Below are 18000 nucleotides of genomic sequence, written 5' to 3'. Positions count from 1 at the left end.
GCGGATTTCACACGGTCCACGGACTAGAGCGCTCCTCTTTCTGTGTCCACATGAGCGGACGACAGCCTCCCAACAAACCTAATGCTGAAAACTTTCAGCCCTCCATTTGACGCGAGAGGCGGGGGGCTGTTATTGAGATTTTAGAGAGCCAGGTCCAAGTGCAGTCATGATGCAGGTGCAGACTGTGGGCTAGCGGTACTGAAATGACTCGCTCGGCGCCGACGCGTTTTCTCTGTGCCATGCCAGCCCCGCATTGTCAGATGCCATTTTCCTCCGCGTTTCCCCGGCGTCTGGGATTCCAGCACTCCGGGCCCGTCGTATAATTAGAAGTTTATGAGGCAGTGGCGGAGCAGAGCTGGTGCAATGAGAGGCTGCGCCGTCCGAGCCGCCGTGCGCAGTTTGTGCTGAAGCTTTTATGGGTTCCTGCATACTCGAGCTCCCGGCTTCCACTTTGGAGAGGTGTGCTGCGGGACTACGAGAGCGCGCAGGCTGCGAGCTTCACATCTGGACCGCCTGGCTACTGTCATCTGCGGCCTGTTCGGACCGGAGACTCCCTGAAACTTGTACGTTTAAGGGGAACCGACTGAGGTCGCTTTGGATGGCGTCGTGTTAGGGGAGACGGGCGGGGGTTGCATATTTGGCTGCGGGAACACCGTAGCCTTGACTGTCTCGACTTCTAAAGGAATAAACGCTTGTTCAGCTATGAGCTCTGCGTAGCGAAGTCACGCATTTTATTTAAAGGCAACGCTGGGGTGACATTGCAGTCTTCTTCACCACATCGGTTATTTCTTCGTCCGACAATTAATAATATATATATATATATATATATATAAATAAATATATATATATATATAAATAAATATATATAGGGAAAAAAATAAAAGAGAGAAAGTGGAGTATTGTCCGCCGTACGTCTCAACGCAGTGGGATTTCTACGTCTGGTCGGCGTTCCCCCCCACCCTTCCCGCGGTGACGGTTATGGGTCGGAAGCGGTGTGTCGGTGCAGATTGTTCCAAGATGGCGGCCGGGTGCTGCGGGGTGAAGAAGCAGAAGCTGTCGGGATCTCCCGGTTCGGGGGGTCCCGGCGGGGTGGGGGCGGCGGGAAGCGGGGTGGCAGGAACCGGACATTGCGGCTCGGAGTTGGGGATTGGCTCCTCCGCGGCTGTCGCGGCCACGGCGAACGTGAGCAGAGCCAACGGCCTGGGGGGACCCGGGGGTAACGTTAGCGGCGGCGGCGGTAGCAGCGGCGGCACAAACGCTCTGTCCCCAGCCCCGGCCGGTTACACGACATCCGGCCTCTCCCCGAATCTCAGCCCGGGACCAGGTTCGGGAAGTGGCGGCAGAAAAATGGTCGTCTCCGCGGAGATGTGCTGCTTCTGTTTTGACGTGCTTTATTGCCATCTGTACGGATACCAACCTCCGAGAACACCCAGGTTTACAAACGATCCCTAGTGAGTATTCTTGCCTTTTGTTGTGTTTGTGAAAAACCTCATTGTTGTGTTCTCCCAGCAGGCGTTTACTTCACAAAACTTGTTGTGTTTGGCTTAGATTTCTCCTTCAGTGTACAGAGCATGAACTGTCACACCGAAACCACAGTTAAGCTTTTGTGAATTTTACTCAAAAAGCTCGCTGATCCTAGCTTAAATGACCAAGTTGAAATTCAGGCCTAGTCTGTGCTCAGACCGGTGTTGTGGCGAAAACCGTCACCCTGCCCAGTGAAGCACCCCAGTCACAGGAAGTGCACATAAAGGCAGTTTTATCGATGATAAAATGAGTTTAAATCAAGATTGACCAACAGGCTCGTTTATTATGATCACAAAAAGCTTAGTTATTTATAATTGTGTTATTAAAGCTCCCGCTTTTCACATCGTAATGCAATATGTTTAGTACTAGGTCCAAAAGAGTACTTAAGGAATCTGTTCTCGTTTACTTTTCCCTCAATTAGTGGAAAAAGACCTGCCTCTAAATTCGGTTTTAAAGCCCGGGGCGCGTTGTCGGCATGGGGTGCTTTTTTCGGCACAACACCGGCAGCTTAACACACCGCACGCTAATGCTACACTGATATTAATCCGATTCCAGTTTAAGCGCTGTTATATTTCAATGAATGTCGGTGCTCAATGTTAGTTTTCGGTTTTCTGTCTGTGCTTGTCGGGGAAAAAAGACATTTTGCGGTCCAGTCGGTCTCAAAACTCTGAAAACACAGCGGCTAATGTTAGCCAAGGGTGTTCGCTGCTAGCGTTAGCTCGTATCCGCTAGCGACTAAAACTGTGAAGAAAAGAGTGCGGATTAAAGATGACATCGGGTGTTTTGTGTTCGGTTCAACAGCTTCACTTCGTCTTAGTCGCGCTGACGATGAAAAACGCGAGTGTACAAAGCCAGAAAACTTTTATTTAGTGTTTGTATTTTTTAAAAGTTGCCCTCAATGAACTCCGGTTTGTCACATATTCGGTTTAGCATAGTTAGCTGTTAGCTATGTTAGCTTAGTAACGAGCTGATCACAATGTAGTGATTAATTCATCGTCGGATACCTTATTTTGATACCCGTGACAGTTTCACTGTTTAGCTTTATTGTTAACAGGCGACAGGGTTTGTTCAGCATTTCGGAGTTCTCTGTCGAATCAAGATCATTTTCAACACGATTTCCCATCGACCAACAAAGGAAAAAATGTGCTGCCCGCTAAGTGCTTAGCAGTTCTAAGCTTTGCCTATTTAATCGGTGTTAAAGGGGACTAATGTCATTGGTAGGTAAATAAAGCAAGCAAAGAAGCCAGCTGTTCCTGGCTACTTGAGACATTCACTGAAGATGAGATTTATCTGATATGTCCAAAGTAACCGTCAGATCAATAAATGTACATATTAAGTCAGCAGCTGCCCTCCACAGAAAGCCTCTGTCCCCACCTATATGCTCACACAGGAATGTGACTGCGTCTAACTTAAAGGGGGTCTACATTTAAGGCGGTTATAGGATCCCATTTCGTAACCGTGGTTGATAGTCACACTCTATTGAGCCATAATATGTCTGAAAAAGAAGGATTCACAGTTGTCGGCATTGTGAAATGACAATAACCTAAAGCCAATTGCGATTTTGTCTGTAACAGACGTGCCACACGCCATAGAGGTCGTCTTTTCACAATGTGGACAGAATTACTCTGCTTTTCATGTGGTCTGTAACAAGTAGCCACAGCTGTAGTCCTATAGTCAAGCAGCTCACGTAGTTATGTCCTTATTAAACAATGGAAATCTATGGGAGCATGTTCCCGAAGAAGCTGCTGGAGTTCGTAAAGAGCCGCTTTAAAAAAAAAGTGTGTAATATTCGTAGATGCGTCCTGATTTTGTTATAGCTTAGAGCCACTTTCTTACAAGTAATAACGCGGGAGCAGAGTGATCTAATCCGAATGAGTTCTGGAGGAAAAGTTGTAGTATTCAAATGAGTTATGAACACAACAACCTGGTTTTAAATTCCAGTGCGTTGATCTCATTCTAATGAAGTAGGCACCGAAGCATTGTTGAAACGTGGCTTTATTTTAGGGTCGTTATGGGTTGTAATAAATAAACGCAGTGGTGTGTGTGCACCTTTTTAACACCACGTCAGTCTCTCTGGGTCTTAACTGCTTCAAGGCTTTTAATTAACTCTTCTACCTAAAGATTTTCTCCCCCGTGTGGCTCAGTTACAAGCCCCAAACGCGAGCTGAGCTCCTTCCTTTTTATCACTCGGACACTCCAGAGGTCAGCGGGTTCACCACTTAGAGAAGAGCCCCCCCCCGGGTCTCTGCTTAAGGAGGGGGGGGCGGGATGTATATTTTTAGTGGAGTGGCCATTTCTAAATCCTATACATTTTTGAGACCCTTGGCTGAAACCCCCGGTTTGAGTGTTCACCCTCAGTAGCGCTTTCTAACGTCCGTGCGCGAGGGATTAGTCCTTCAGAGAGGTGAGCTGTTTAAAGGTGTGAGAGAATTTGCCAAACATCTGGAAAGCTTAGCCGTGCCTGTGAGTGGGTCTAGCCGCCCATCACCCCCCCCAACGATCCGCCTGAAGAGGCGCCGGGTCCGACCGCGAGGCTCCGGCAGGTTTGAGAAACGCTTGCGCTTATGGTCTGTGGTGTCCTCAGCACGTCCTTCACTCGGGGCGGGCGGTGGGGGGAGAGCGAGACTTGCCACATTGAATTATTGAAATGCTTAAAACAACAACCAACATGGAGTTAAACACAGCACTCCCAATTCAAGTTTCTTTGTATTGAAACAGCACGTGGCCTCAGACGGCTACAGCATGTTTACTGACGGCGGCACCAAATACTTAAACCGTTTCACTATTAAAACCCCTCAAAGTATCAATATTAATCTAACCTAAGCTTGTCAAAAAAAAAAAACCCAACAGCTATAAGGTTAACGAAACCCTTAAATGTGCTTCATTTGGATTGTTAGACAAACAGTGGACAGCAAACATTGCTTTAGGATGACTAATCAGGTAATGTTAGTTGAGCCTTTATTTGTCTTGAAGTGATGTAAAAACTTCATAATGCGACAGTCGGTCATTGAAACGGCACTAAATGACTCGTTGGAATCTTAAAACAAAAAAAAAAAAAAACAAACACGTGAGAGCAGCTGTGTTAAAAACTGGAGTAGAAGTAACTTCCAAGAGAACTTTAAAAGTTTTTCCGTGACCAACAACACTTCTGTTTATTGCGCCGACAGAATGGCCGATTGTAGCAGCGCTTTAAACTTATGGTTGAGAACAAAACTAGTTACGGGGACAAACCATTATGTCCTGCCTACGGTACACTGGATTCCAAAAAAAAAGATGTTCTGCTGTGTCAGTATCTCCATTTCTGGGTTTGCTCAGAGGGGATGGTATATATGTTCTGTGGCTTCAGATTGTCTGCAGAAATGAAATGTTAGAAGTCAGAATCAGAGTTGAGCACTCAAGTAGTGATATAAGCTTTTGGCCTTTTAATTACAGCTTTATTACCAGCTGCCACGAAAGGCGGGAGAGCATGTAATGGCCTGTGTGTGTGTGTGTTCATTTGTCTGTTATCAAACTATCTCCTGAACCACTGAATGAATTTTATTGAAACTTTCAGGCAGAAATCACCGGATGTACATCCACATCTGATCGCCCAATTCAAGATGGCTGCCACAGCCAGCCAACCTTAAAAACGCACAAAACAATGACATACTGAGCTTGGACGTTGTGTGGTAGTAGCTGAGACTGACCCCCAACACGTAGGCTGAGCGCTCAAACCTGTGGCCTGCAGGGTGGCGGGCGACATGCATTCCTTCAAAGAATGCTGCTTTTATTTGTCTATTTAATGCAACAGATTTTTATTATTTTTTTTCTAGTATGTCTGAGCAAGAAATAAGAAACGGTATCAATAAACAAAATTATGTTTAAAACCGTTTGGGCTGAACTTTGAAGCACCTGCAGTCACGGAGCCGGTGCGATCTGTAGAAACGACGCGAATATTGAACTTCACAAGTGTTCAGAATGTTAGTTTGTCTTTATTGACACGTGGCGGGGTAAGTTTTCGTGTTATTCTGCCCCCCAATGCGCCTCTCAGAGGAGCTGATGTTAACCGGCGTCTCTCTTCTCCTTCTCCAGCTCCGCTTTGCTCCAGTTACGCAGCGTTTAATTAGACGAGTCATTGTTAGTCACACCCTTCTGTCGAAATCAGGCAGTGATGAATTAGCTCGAGCGTCTTTGTGGTTTCTTCTTTTTTTTTTTTATTTTATTCCCCAGGCCAGTTTTCTCTGGCAAAAACAAAAAAAAAATCTCCCCATCAAAGCTTTTAAAACCCTGCAAAAAGAGTCCAAAGTTTAGGTCATGCGCGTCGCTTAAAACGACCAATGGGAGTCTCCGCTGTGGAGCGACCCGTCACGACGTAAAGCAGCGAGCGCGGGCCGCGGAGCATCGGCCGAAGCTACGGCGTCTTTACTTGTACTGCAGAAATGTTCCTGAGGTGTGAATGTCTGTGTTCGGTCACATTAAACTGTTCTCCTGTTCCTCCCTGTCTTTCAGTCCACTGTTTGTCACGTGGAAAATAGGCAGAGACAAGCGGTTGAGGGGTTGTATAGGTACATTTTCTGCCATGAATCTGCACTCAGGACTCAGGGAGTACACCCTTACCAGGTGAGCAACGTTTGACTGAGCATCAAAGCTGTACATTTAACTGTTCTTACTCAATAAAAGCAGCCAAAACGGGAACAAAGAGCCGACTGGATTAAAGGACAGTAATGTTGCTGTTTGATCGAAGTTTGTTGCCTTTTTTTTTAAATTTTGTGACATTATGAAGCCTTTCGTTTTTAAATGATATATAAATCAAATGGGATGCGAGGATGTCCATGCACTCTGTCAGGGGTGTCCAGTCCTGGTCCCGGAGGACCTCCATCCTGCAGGTTTTAGGCGTTTCTCTGCTTTGACACCTGATTTGAACGACTGAGCGATTAGCAGAAGTTGGAGACGTGCCGAGGAGGTAAGTGGACCCCTGAATCAGGCGTGTCGGAGCAGGGAACCCATTAAAACCTGCAGCAGGGTGGCCCTCCAGGACCAGGACTGGACCACCACTGCTCTTTGTGTTGGTTTGAAGCTAATTTGAACATACGTTGTACCACAATTTGATTTAAACAAGTTGACATTTCTGTTTTGACTTTGGTTAAAGGGGAAATTCAGATTTAAAGGTGGGTTCTGTGGAAATGTTCTGAACAAATAGTATCTTACCCGTTGTAGATTGTCAGAATGCCTGAGTTGGTAAAATAGTTTTTTTTTCTGACCAGATTGATGAGACTAAAGAAGGTTTTTATCATCTTAAAATAAATCCTCCCTTAAATATTTTGTTGTGGTTTGTTCAAGCTCTGTTTTATAAACCTTTATGATGTCAGTTTTGCGTTACACGTTTATTATTTTATCCTTTCCTGCTGGAAACGTGAGCTCCCAAGTTATGGATGGGCAGCACTGAGCTTAACTAAACCATTACTGCGCCATTCTGATAGTGAAGAAATTTATCCATCATACTCATTAAACAGGAGCGCTTTACGCTAACTCATAGTCCTGTTAGCAGCGAGCTATTACTAGGAAACAATTAAAACAACAACAACAACAAAAGAACAGTTGCTTTAATTTAATTTAATTTAATTAATTTAATTTTTATTCAGATTTGTACATTTTAATAGCTTTTAAATTGCTGCCCATTCCTACCCAAAGCTGCAGTGGAAGTGCTACAGCTAGCTGCTGCGTGTCCTGTTTACACCATAAAGTTTGTGTGACGTGAAACCAACAGCGGCGTAAAGGTTTCTACGACTGCCGGTCTTGGCCTCGCTCAGACTAGCCGTTAGCTCGTCAATCCAGTCAGATTTAAACGGAGGTCGTTCAAAGAGCTGTCTACAACAGGTAAGATATTGATTGTTCATAGCTTCGTCACAGAGCCACACTTTAAAAGAGCCAAACTATTGCTTTAGGATCAAACGTAGTCTCAAAAGAGGCCACGAGTAGGCAGCAACGCTGGTGGCACGGCACTGAACCTAAATTTTAGAGCAACTAGATGCCCCCCCCCACCCAAAAAAAAAAATAAAAAAAAATTCTGCTTTAGTGTAACCATGGCGACGACAGTGGATAAGTCATTCCCAGTGATGAAACCTGTCAGAAACAGGAGAACACATTGCTACCTGTCGATAAATAATTAAATAAATTGGTTTGTTTGTCATGCAGGTGCTAACACAGTTCAGGGAACAGCTGAAACGAAAGACTTGAACTGGATCAAACATCATTTTAGTGGTTTAAAAACACCAATAAAGAAATAAAAAGAAATTAAAAAAAAAAAGAAGCAAGGTTTCTAGAGAGGTGACGACATCGTGTGAAAACCTGAGCGCTCCCATAACCTTCTGATAGCAGCAGCCCCACACACACACACAAACCCACCGTCAGGAGTCGTAAAGAACTCCCTCCATCACTTGGGACGCTGTGACAGATGGTGTGTGCTCCCACAGAGGCCCTGGAGTCAGTCTAGGATTACTTTATTTATTTATTTATTTTAAACAAGCACCCCCTAAATCTTTGCCATAAAGTGCAGCAATTAGCCCAGAAGATTGTGTCTCTCTGGCGCAGCCTCATTTTCTACGACCTCCATCCCGACTCCATCCCCAGCTGAACTCGGTTGGTGATTGGATCAGTAGCTCACCTAGCCGCCCCGCGTCGGGCGCGTCCCGGCGCTTCTCTGCCGACTTGCCGGAGTCCAAAATGAGCAGCAGCCGGGAACCTGTTACACAGCGAGGAAAGGGAAATTAGGACCTGCTAAGAGAGATGAAATTACAGGCCTGTTCGGACTGCTTTTCTATTTCGAGACAGTTTACCCCCTCCAGACCCTGGGTGTCAGTAAACCAAATTAACCAGGAGTTAACCGGGGGGTTTGCTATTTCAGGGAGCTTCTGTGGTTTCAGCTCTGCAGTGTACGGATGAGGTGGAAAATTTGACAGCGTGTCAACTCTAAATCAAACCACCTTCTACTCTGGTTCTATGACAGCAACAGAAACAAATGTCAGATTTGTTATTATAAAGTACTAATATGTAAACAGTGCGTTAAGTATTTTAAATCTGAGCTAATCAGACGTCTTATATTAATAGTTTGATTGAAAAGCTGCGTTTCTGTTCAAGTGTATGTCCAGAATGTTGCTCGGAGCATCCACTTTTCACAACACACAATGTGCTCGGTGGTTTTAGAAAGGTTCCTTCGGTTAAACTGAAGCTTTTAAATGCATTAGTAACCTGCCTTTGTGTTTTTCCAGCCACACATTTTGAGTCGCGCATATTAATGAGCGCAACCGTCAGCGCTTTCAGGACGCCGTTCGGATGGCTTCTTCTCCGTACCCCGTAATGCCGTTTGTCTCTGCGCTTGTTTTGTCTGCAGTGCCCTTAAAGACAGCCGCTTCCCCCCTATGACAAGGGATGAGCTGCCTCGCCTCTCCTGCTCAGTGTCTCTCCTCACCAACTTTGAAGACGTCGGTGATTACCTTGACTGGGAGGTGAGCGACGCCACGCCGAGCGCCCGCAGCTCTCCGGGCGGACAGGGAAACGTTAAAAAAACGAAACCATTGACAGCCTAGTGTTCTTTGAAGGAAGGCCACGCCGCCGACCACCTTTCCAAGCTCATCGGAGTGGTGGAGTTAGAGCAGCTGAAAACGACGGCCCCATCTGTTGGCGTTCAGCTACTACCACACCAGATTTTTTTTTTAGCTCAATATCTGTGTAGCCATTTTTTTTTTCCTTTCTACGCTTGACTAACTTTCTTCAGCTGTTAGTTTTGGCTTCCTGGCTGGAGCGCCTTTTTGACGACTGAACTCTTTTTTTTTTTGTGCTCGTCTTTGATTCCAGGTGGGTGTTCATGGTATAAGAATAGAGTTTTTCAATGAAAAAGGATCAAAACGCACCGCCACCTACCTGCCAGAGGTTGCAAAGGAGCAAGGTGAGGTCTTTTTGTGTCCCCCCCCCCCACACACACACACACCTGCCAATACAACCAGATTGAGTAAAATAAAGAGTTTTTCTGTTTTAACCTTAGGTTGGGACCACATTCAAACCATAGATTCCTTACTACGAAAGGGAGGATATAAAGCTCCCATCACAAACGACTTCAGGAAGACCATTAAGTTAACCAGGTAACAAGACATGCTGTAACTCACTTACGGTGATGAATGGATGAATCTGTGCACCATCCGCCCGTCCCGCCGTTATCTTCTTCTCAGTGATCAGATGCTGCCGCGTTTGATCGCAGTTTCCCGGCACGTAAGATGATGATGAGGAAGCCCTAAAAATGTTCCAACTCCAGATTCTGTTTTAAAGATCCGTGAAAGCGTTATTTATTTATTGAAATCTCCGAGGCAGACGGGGTTAAATCATTAAAAAAGCCTTTCTTGCGGTTCTACAACTTTACGAGGCGAGGGGGAAAAAGAAGTCTGGCTCGCAGATATGAACAAATGGGATCAGTAAGTTTTATGTCCTTTAACCCTGGGATTCTCAGGCTCTGGAGCCATGATGGTGCAGATATGGGGGAGTTGCCGCTCTCTCTTTTTTGAATTTTTTAAAATTTAATTGGCTCATAAAACTTGCGTTTGGAGCTAATGTTTAGATTTAAAACGCTGCGAGTGTGACTCATTTTTGCGCCGCCCAAAGTCCGGCGCCACGCCCCCCCCCCACACACACACAAAGGAATGAAATGAAATCGGTGTGATTTGGTGCGTTCAGAGGGTAATGTCGTGGCACAAATAAGACTAGATCAAAACTGATCGACGTGACCGGGAACAGCAGGAAAGGAAACCGGTGAAAACGCAAACACTCCTATTAGCGACGATCTCTTAAATCCTCCTCTCAATTTTTCAAAGTAACTGCCGCAAGAAAACTTCACTAAAGATTTATAAGTAAAATGAGAAGCAATAGAGACTCGATGTGTCACAAACTGGAAATCTGATAAAATTTAAATGTTATCTAGGGAGGCCCAGATAAAATGTTAGAAAGGGCCGGATCTGGCCTGCGGGCCTTGAGTTTGACAGTTAGGATGTACATGGGCGGGGCAGGTCTTCAAAATTGCACTGGGATCAGCCTATTGGGATGCTGGTCCTCTTTTAGCTTCAGTTCCCAGGATGTTAAGCTTTTCCTTCGATGGTCTAAGGAAACGGTGGGAGGCGGTGTTTGTAGTTGCAGCAGGCGATCCCGCCGGCTGCCGCCACTCTCAGGCATCGTTGAGTCAGGCAGAGCGTGACATGGATAGAAGTGCTGACGAGCAGAGAGGAAGTAAGAGTTTGCCGCCTGAAAGCAGGGACCACCTGCCTGAGCCGTGGCGGTCGAGGTGGACTAATGTCGCTCCCGCTGCTGGATCGGAGCGAGGCGTCCGGCGCACGCACAGACTGGTGAAACAGTGTGCAAACGCCACTTCAGCCTGCTGTTTGTAAATGTCCAAAGAAATCAGAGAGGGGAGAAACTTTGCTGTTTGAATTATTACAGTGACAACATGATACCCAAGAGCAAGTTTTTCAAAAGAAAACTTGATGTTTACCGCAGAGAAAAATACCAGCAAAGAATAAAACACAGAGCCACGAATGCTGTGATTAAATGACAGCGACCCTCACTGACAAAGACACCTGATGTGATTTTAGATTGAATGAAACTTATTCTTTTTAAAAGGTATACAATGGAAATAAACTCATTGCAAAAGCTGAGGAAGCAGACAAGAATAATTCTTAATCTTCTTGCGAAGCGCAACTGTGTTAGAAGCGGGGGAAAAAAAAACATTCTAAAGGAGGAATCTTGTGACAAACTACTTCACATTTTTTCTAATCGATACAAGAAATTGCTAAGAGAGATTTAAAAAGTAAAACCTTAGTTTTACCTTAAATAACCCCCCCCTCCTCTTTTTTGGCTTCCTCCAAAAAGGGGCGGGGCATACGTCGTTTGGTGTCTTTCCGCCTGCGGCTTGTCGTAGCCGTAACCGGTCACTGAAACCTAAATTTGCTAAACGTCTGCAAGGTGTTGTGGGTAATTTGAAGCATGAAATGAAAGCAGCCCGTCTGTTGGTGCGGCTTGTGAGTGATGGCTTCCTCTCACCAACGCATGTTGTCTCCGCCCCAGGTACCGTAGCGAGAAGATGACGATGGGTTACACAGAGTACATCGCCCACCGCCAGCACCATCACTACCAGAATGGCATTGGGCACCCAGTGCCGTCTTACAATCATTATTCCTGACAGCGAGCCGCATGACCAGTCACTGGACCTCTCCGCGGACCTTTTCCCAGGAGAGCCTGCCCCCTCCTGGTCTAGCTATTTCTACTACTGTACCATTTTATGATGATAGTTTCCGTTGCCGTGCTGGCCGTCTCCCAGACGTTGACATGGCAACGGGTGGCAATGAAGCATCATTCGAATTATGGCAAGAAATCCATGTGTTTCCTTTTTGTTTGCCTGTGGTTAAGCTTTTTGCAGCATATGCATACCTAAATCTATACCCCCCCTCCAATCCCCCCAATCCCCTTTACTTCATTCATATTTTTGTTTTGGAAATTAACCCAATATTAGATTTTTTCTAAATATTGTGTCTTTTGAGCAAAGGTGTTTGATCCTGTGGATGGAAGGAAGTCTCTTTGAGCGGATTTAGGCTTTGCTACAGCTTTTCATTTACTAATAATTTGGGTTTATTTTTTTTCTTCTTTTATTGTAATCACACTATCCTGACGTATATCATGTAGCAAGGCAACTGCAGTTTCAAAGGCTGTGTCTTCTCTACTTCAATTCCTCTCGAAAAAAGCAAAAAAAAAAAAAGCAAAAAAAAACAACTTTTGGGCTGTCGGGGTCGTTTTAGCCGTGTAAACTTCTCGTCGTGTTGTAGATGGAACCATGTAATCGGCCGCGTGTACTCCAAAGCGTAGATAGGATTGTGGCGCTCTTTTTATCAGCCTTCGCTGGTAGCGTTTATTGATTGAGCTCACAGTCAAGTGTGTGTGTGTGTTTGTTACTGTGCGTGGATTACAGACACGAGATGAAAACCCGTAAAATAAATTAGAAATTGGATTTGAAATGAAGGGATTTCAGAAGCCCCTCCTCCCACAGTGAATAGTTAAAGGGGTTTTAAAGGTGGAACTTGGAAATCTTGCTTCTTGAAATTGGAAATAATCTCGGAGAGCTGGTGCCGATTGGGCGATCTTCTAAATTTGGGTGACGTGTCTGGGTTTTGTCGCGTCGAAGAAAGGGGGAGGTGTGACTGGAAGTCTCCCAAACAAAAAAAACAAACAAAAAAAGTATAATACTTTCATTTAAATAAGTTTGTTTCTGAGTTTACTGGCAGGGAGTTGCAGAAACTAGTTGAAGCCATATTCTCTTTATTCCACATTTTGTCCCGAGTCATCCGGCTTGAAGCGCTGACGTTTGGGATCCTCTTGTAGACGAATTGGGTACAGCGGCGAGCTTCGGGCCCGCGTCGGCGCGGAAACGTCGTCTCGCCCTTTCAAGGGTTATAGCTACCCATCGTTTCTCATCCCACATCCTGACGTATGGAAAGAGGAGTCGTTTGGAACGAACACACACACTTGATGTGCGTTCAGACGTGCGCGGAAACCGAATTCGACTTTAAGGCGTCGGTGTCCCGCCACCCGCCGTTCTCCTCGCCCGTTGTTGTCCGCAGCACGGGGAATGTTCTGAGCGGTGCTCTGTTTTGTGTCAGCTGTCTTGTAGTTTAAAAAAAACAAAACAAACCCAGAAGAAGAAATCTCAGCTGTGTTGGTTGGAGCAGAAACCGCTCCCAGCTCTGGACTACCTGTCCAAACCTTACCAGGTGGGTCACAACCACGCCCTTAACGAGCTGAGCTCCCCCGGTTTAAAAACGAATGTGTCGAGGATCACCATGCGATCTGCTCGTTCCTCTCTTTCGGTTTTGGGTTTTTTTTCGGTTTCCAACCGGAAGTTTTGAGAGGTTTTTTCTCGTTACTTGACTAACATCGTTTTTTTTTTTTTTTTTTGGTCGTAACAGCCTTTACTAACTGACAAGTTCTTTATTTTAATTTTTTTCTTTTCTTTATGCAAAAATGTCAAGGGCTTTTGGCACTCCATCCACAGTAACCCGAAATAATCCAGATTTCAGTTGTGTTGCCTTAAATGATTCATGAAAACGGTGGAACCAGCGGAAACACGCTCCGAGTGTCCCCCTCTCCCGTTGGTTTCTGCTGTTTCCCAGCTCTTACTTGAACGCCACGCATCACAGGAAAAGGGGCTCCGGGGTCGTGGCGTGCTCGCCCCCGGATTTCGCTCGCCGCCTGCGCTCAGATTTCCCCCCTGATCCTTCTCCTTTCTCTTTAGAAGGCCGAGGCGCTGCGGTGGCGTTACCTTTCATACCACCAATCCCTGGACGGGTCGGGGGGGGGGGGCAAAAAGGTACCGTACACTACAAGAAGAGGGACAGTCGGACGTGAATCCCCTGGTCCATTGAATACAGCACAACCTGAATTGTTTCTGCTGCAAAACCAAATTGACCATGCTCTTTTTACATATGTCTTTTTGTGAACACATGCAATGTATTCAGTTGCATGTACGTATGAGTATGAGACCTATGGTTTTATCCACGATATGCTTGATCTATGGCTTAGACACTCTTATTAACCATTAAGAGATTTAAAAGACAAATATGGTGCTACCGGACCTCACATCGGGGCAGTCACCGCTCGTGACTGGTCATGCGGACTCATTGATCATATCATTTACTTAACGATGCTACGTGTAAGATTCTTCTCTGAAACGCGTTACTGTGAAACGGCGGCTCATTTTTAAATACTGAAGGACGATTCTCTCTCTCTCTCTCGCTCTCTCTCTCTCTCTCTCTCTCTCTCTCTCTCTCTCTTTTTTTTTTTTTTTTTTTTCGGCGCAAACAGTAGCCCCTGGGAAAGTAAAAACAAAAAAAACGACAAAAAAAAAAAAGCAAAACAGGCTCTGGTTTCGTTAAGTCCCGCGTCGGCGGTTCGGGGGATGGACACCCCCCCTCCCGACGACGGACACCACAGGGGCTACGGAATGTACTGTTAACAATCGCCGTTGCAACTTAGCGGAGGCGCGTTGGGAGAAAATCTTACATGTTACCTTTTACAATCCTTGATATATGCAGATCTGTTCAACAGGTGTTTTATTTTGATTTGTTTTTGTTGTTTTTCTTTCTTTTCTTTTCCTACCAGTGCAAGTCAATATGTTGCAGGTTTGAAAGGACAAGAAGTCACACAGACCCCCCACCCCCTTCACCCCCCCTCACTTACTCCCTCACACTGTGGCCCAAACTCATGGCCTAGTTTGTCGAAGCGCGTCGTTCACCAGAAAGGCGTAGAAGTCACCAGGAAGATGAGTTTCGTTTGTTGTTGGGTTTTTTTTTTTTCACATCGATTGACCTCCTCTAAAAGTCAAACGCCGTTAAGCCGAACACAGCCTCCATTAAACCACGTTGGCGAGGAAGCGTCTCCTTTAGGGTCACTCGGAAGGACCAAAAAATTGCGGAGGAAGTTGGGTTGTGTTTTTGTTTTTCGTTTCGAGATTAAAATTGAAAAGTTTGACAAATAGTCAAAACGTTGAGAAAGAAGTAGTAATAGTGGCTCCGTATCAAAGTCGAGATGGCATTCCTTGTCGTCCGCCACCTTCCACGTCAGAGTTTAAACTAAGACCCCGCTGCGCTCGCAGTCGCACGGTCTGTTTGTCGTGCGGCAACCACCACATCGAACGGCAGCTCCACGGCTGTAAATTGGCCGACCAATTAGAGCTGTGGCGGCCATCTTGATTGGAGTCATAGTGGAAGGACCCCGCCCCCCACGTCGTCTCTGCATTTGATCCGTTTGTTTTTATTCATTCTTATCGTGGCCGAGGCTTGTTGGTGCGCTTTCACTGAGTAAACTACAAGGGAAAAAAACTAAAGCAAGTTTTGGACCGGTCCAACGTGTGGTTTATTGCTCCCACTGCAGGGGAACTTCCTCCAGTCCTTCACAATAAGAGTCTTAAGCGTAGTGTTTTTTTTTCTAACCTTTTCTAAAGATCCGAAGCTGCTTGTCCGTTATAACTCACACCTCAGCCTCCGCGGGTTATTCTGAAGTTACAGGACGTGGAAGCGGCGCTCATTAGGAAACGGCAGGAGAACAGAGGTGTTTGTTCCTTCGATGGTTTGGGTTTTCAGTTTCCTTCCTGCCGCTGCGACTTCCGTTCGACTTTCTCCTCAACAACACGCCAGTCTCACGTCTGGAAAACGAACCGAGAAAAGCCCGTAGCAGACCGCGTGTTTCGGTTCCGTGCCGGGGGGTTGGGAGTTCAAGCCTCAGCGTCCCCCCCTCGGCGTTCCGCGGAACGCTCGAGCTCACGTCGCCTTCGTGTGTCCGACCGAACCAAAGATGCCAGCGGCCATGTCCAAATGCTGCTCCACAGGCCTGGCTTCCTGTCCTTCCAAAAGACAACCCCCCTGCTACTGACACACACACACACACACACACACACACAGGTTGTTCTTTATTTGTGTGTGTGTGATTTCTCAACTGTCTGACTTTTTTAAGCAACCCAGTTTTTTCAATGAATTTTCATTGATTCTGTCTCTGAAGCCATTTACGGCATCAAGATGGTGGAATGGTTGCAGATTGTTGTTACTTGTTTTGTTAGTATTATTATTATTGTTGTTATTATTATTATTGCTATAATTTTTCAAAAATGAAAATCCCATGGTGTGCCTCCTAGCTTTATGGGTTTCTAAATGTTTTTGTTTTTTCTTTTCCCTAAAGACCAGCAGTTATACTTTGTATAAAAAAAAGAAAGAAAAAAGAAGAATTTTCTTTATTTTTTATGCCATTAAAGATGAAAAAAGCCTGTTTCTTTACTCTCGACCCAGTAGCTGCACTGGTATACAATCGCACTGATAGATTACTTAAAAAAAACAAAAAAAACAAAAGAAGGAAAGAAAAGAATCAATAATAATAATGATAATGACAAATAAGTACTACAATAAACTTGTGTTTGAAGCTTTTATTATAAAAAATATTTAACAAAAAGACAAAAAAAGCAACAAAAAAAGGAGAAAATGACTGTTTTTGTACATCAAAATAAATTTTTTTCAAAGGAATATTTTGGATCTAGTTTCAGACTTATTTTAGTGGTTTTCTACGTTTGGGGGATTGTTTTGGAGACACGGACTCGTGCGACGTGTCGCTGTCCCAAAAAAAAAAAAAACAACACTTTCTGTTGCAGTGGCCTGACGGGCTGGGAGGGGTTACCTGGTGTAACTCCTCATACCAACTTCTGTTTCCTTTTTTGTTTGTTTGTTTGTTTTGATCCATTTTATTTCCTCCCACTGCTTCAGTACTCTTAAAAAAAGAAGAAGAAAAAAAAACTGATGGAAAAACACGAACTGAGAACTCTCCATTTCCAATTCCATCCCTGTAGAACTAGACCCTTCCTTCCTTTTTTAAATTTTTTTTTAACCCCCCTTTCCAACTGGATTGCTATTAGTGTGACGGGGACTTGAAACGGGCATTTATTAATGAAAGTATGACTCCAAAAGAATTAAACAAAATAAAAAAAACGCAGGAGAGGGCTGAAAGAATATATAATAGGTGGGGTTATCCCGAGTATGTAAGAGATGGCTGTGAAGATGATGTAGTTTCAAACATTGTTATTACCTTTTAAGATCATTTATTCAATAAAAACACAAAATATGCTGAAAGACTGTGTCGTTCTCTTGTCTTGTCACAGGTGGGTTGCGTCAGCTTGAAGCTCGCGGCTTTAAAATGGATTTCAGCTTTGAATAGCTGCAGAGCTTTAAAGGGGCGTTTCATCCATTCTGAATTGGGGTTTCAGTGGCAAACCTAACATATTTACCTGTTGGAGGTAGCTCTTCGAATCACCTCAGTTTGGTGAAGTGGTCCGACTGGACTGACGAGCTAACGGCCGAAGGGGAGCGCTCCTGCCGCCTTAAAAGCAGCTTGAATGCGTTTGGCGTTAGCCCGTCAGAAACGCTGTCCAACCCTGGTCCTGGAGGGCCACCATCCTGCAGGTTTTACTTGTTTCTCTGCTCCAACACACCTGATTTGAATCAATGGGTGATTAACAGGCTTCTGCAGAACATGAAGAAGGGATTTAACTACTGACTCAGATGTGTTGGAGCAGGGAAACAAGTAAAACATGCAGGATGGTGGCCCTCCAGGACCAGGGTTGACCACCCCTGCTCTAAACTGAGGCTCATAGAGCTGTGCAACCACAACAGGTAAGAAATTCTTAACTTTTACACAGAGCCTCACTTCAAAATGGCCTCTGTGCTGTTTTCCGTGAGTTGGTAGTGAACCTGTTTGTGGCCATGTTGACGAGAATACGAAGGATCCCTCCCTCGCATGTTTAGCCTTTTTCCTGCCAGTAACCCATCCTCTGGAGCATCTTAGGCCCAGGTCAGGAGCCAGTCTGAGCAGGTTTATCTGGAAACACTTGGCAGCTTGTTTTGTGGTAATCCAGACGAAACGCTGTCCATC

The 18000-nt window shown here is 45.2% G+C and overlaps 1 protein-coding gene across 2 annotated transcripts; it reads left to right on the top strand.

The window, feature by feature from the left end:
• The first annotated feature begins 864 nt into the window (after positions 1–864).
• Positions 865–17201, top strand: ammecr1 (AMMECR nuclear protein 1). 2 transcript variants are annotated; one of them, XM_017412596.3, is made up of 6 exons: positions 868–1451; positions 6013–6123; positions 8894–9008; positions 9358–9448; positions 9545–9641; positions 11608–17201. In XM_017412596.3, the coding sequence occupies exons 1-6, from the start codon at positions 979–981 to the stop codon at positions 11720–11722; spliced, it is 1002 nt and encodes a 333-aa protein (XP_017268085.1). In that variant the 5' UTR covers positions 868–978; the 3' UTR covers positions 11723–17201. The 2 variants fall into 2 exon arrangements, with proteins under 2 accessions (XP_017268086.1, XP_017268085.1); XM_017412597.3 differs by lacking the exon at positions 6013–6123 and having other exon boundaries at positions 865–1451.
• Positions 17202–18000: the final 799 nt, after the last annotated feature.

Source organism: Kryptolebias marmoratus, linkage group LG13 (genome assembly GCF_001649575.2).
Source record: "Kryptolebias marmoratus isolate JLee-2015 linkage group LG13, ASM164957v2, whole genome shotgun sequence".
NCBI lineage: Eukaryota > Metazoa > Chordata > Actinopteri > Cyprinodontiformes > Rivulidae > Kryptolebias > Kryptolebias marmoratus.
This window is presented reverse-complemented; position numbering and strand designations above follow the sequence as displayed.

Excerpts from the sequence above, each read along its gene's own strand:
- ammecr1 (XM_017412596.3), top strand. The coding sequence starts at position 979 with ATGGGTCGGAAGCGGTGTGTCGGTGCAGATTGTTCCAAGATGGCGGCC. Across the intron at positions 1,452-6,012 it reads AGGTTTACAAACGATCCCTA|TCCACTGTTTGTCACGTGGA; the intron begins GTGAGTATTCTT and ends CCTGTCTTTCAG. Across the intron at positions 6,124-8,893 it reads AGGGAGTACACCCTTACCAG|TGCCCTTAAAGACAGCCGCT; the intron begins GTGAGCAACGTT and ends TTTTGTCTGCAG.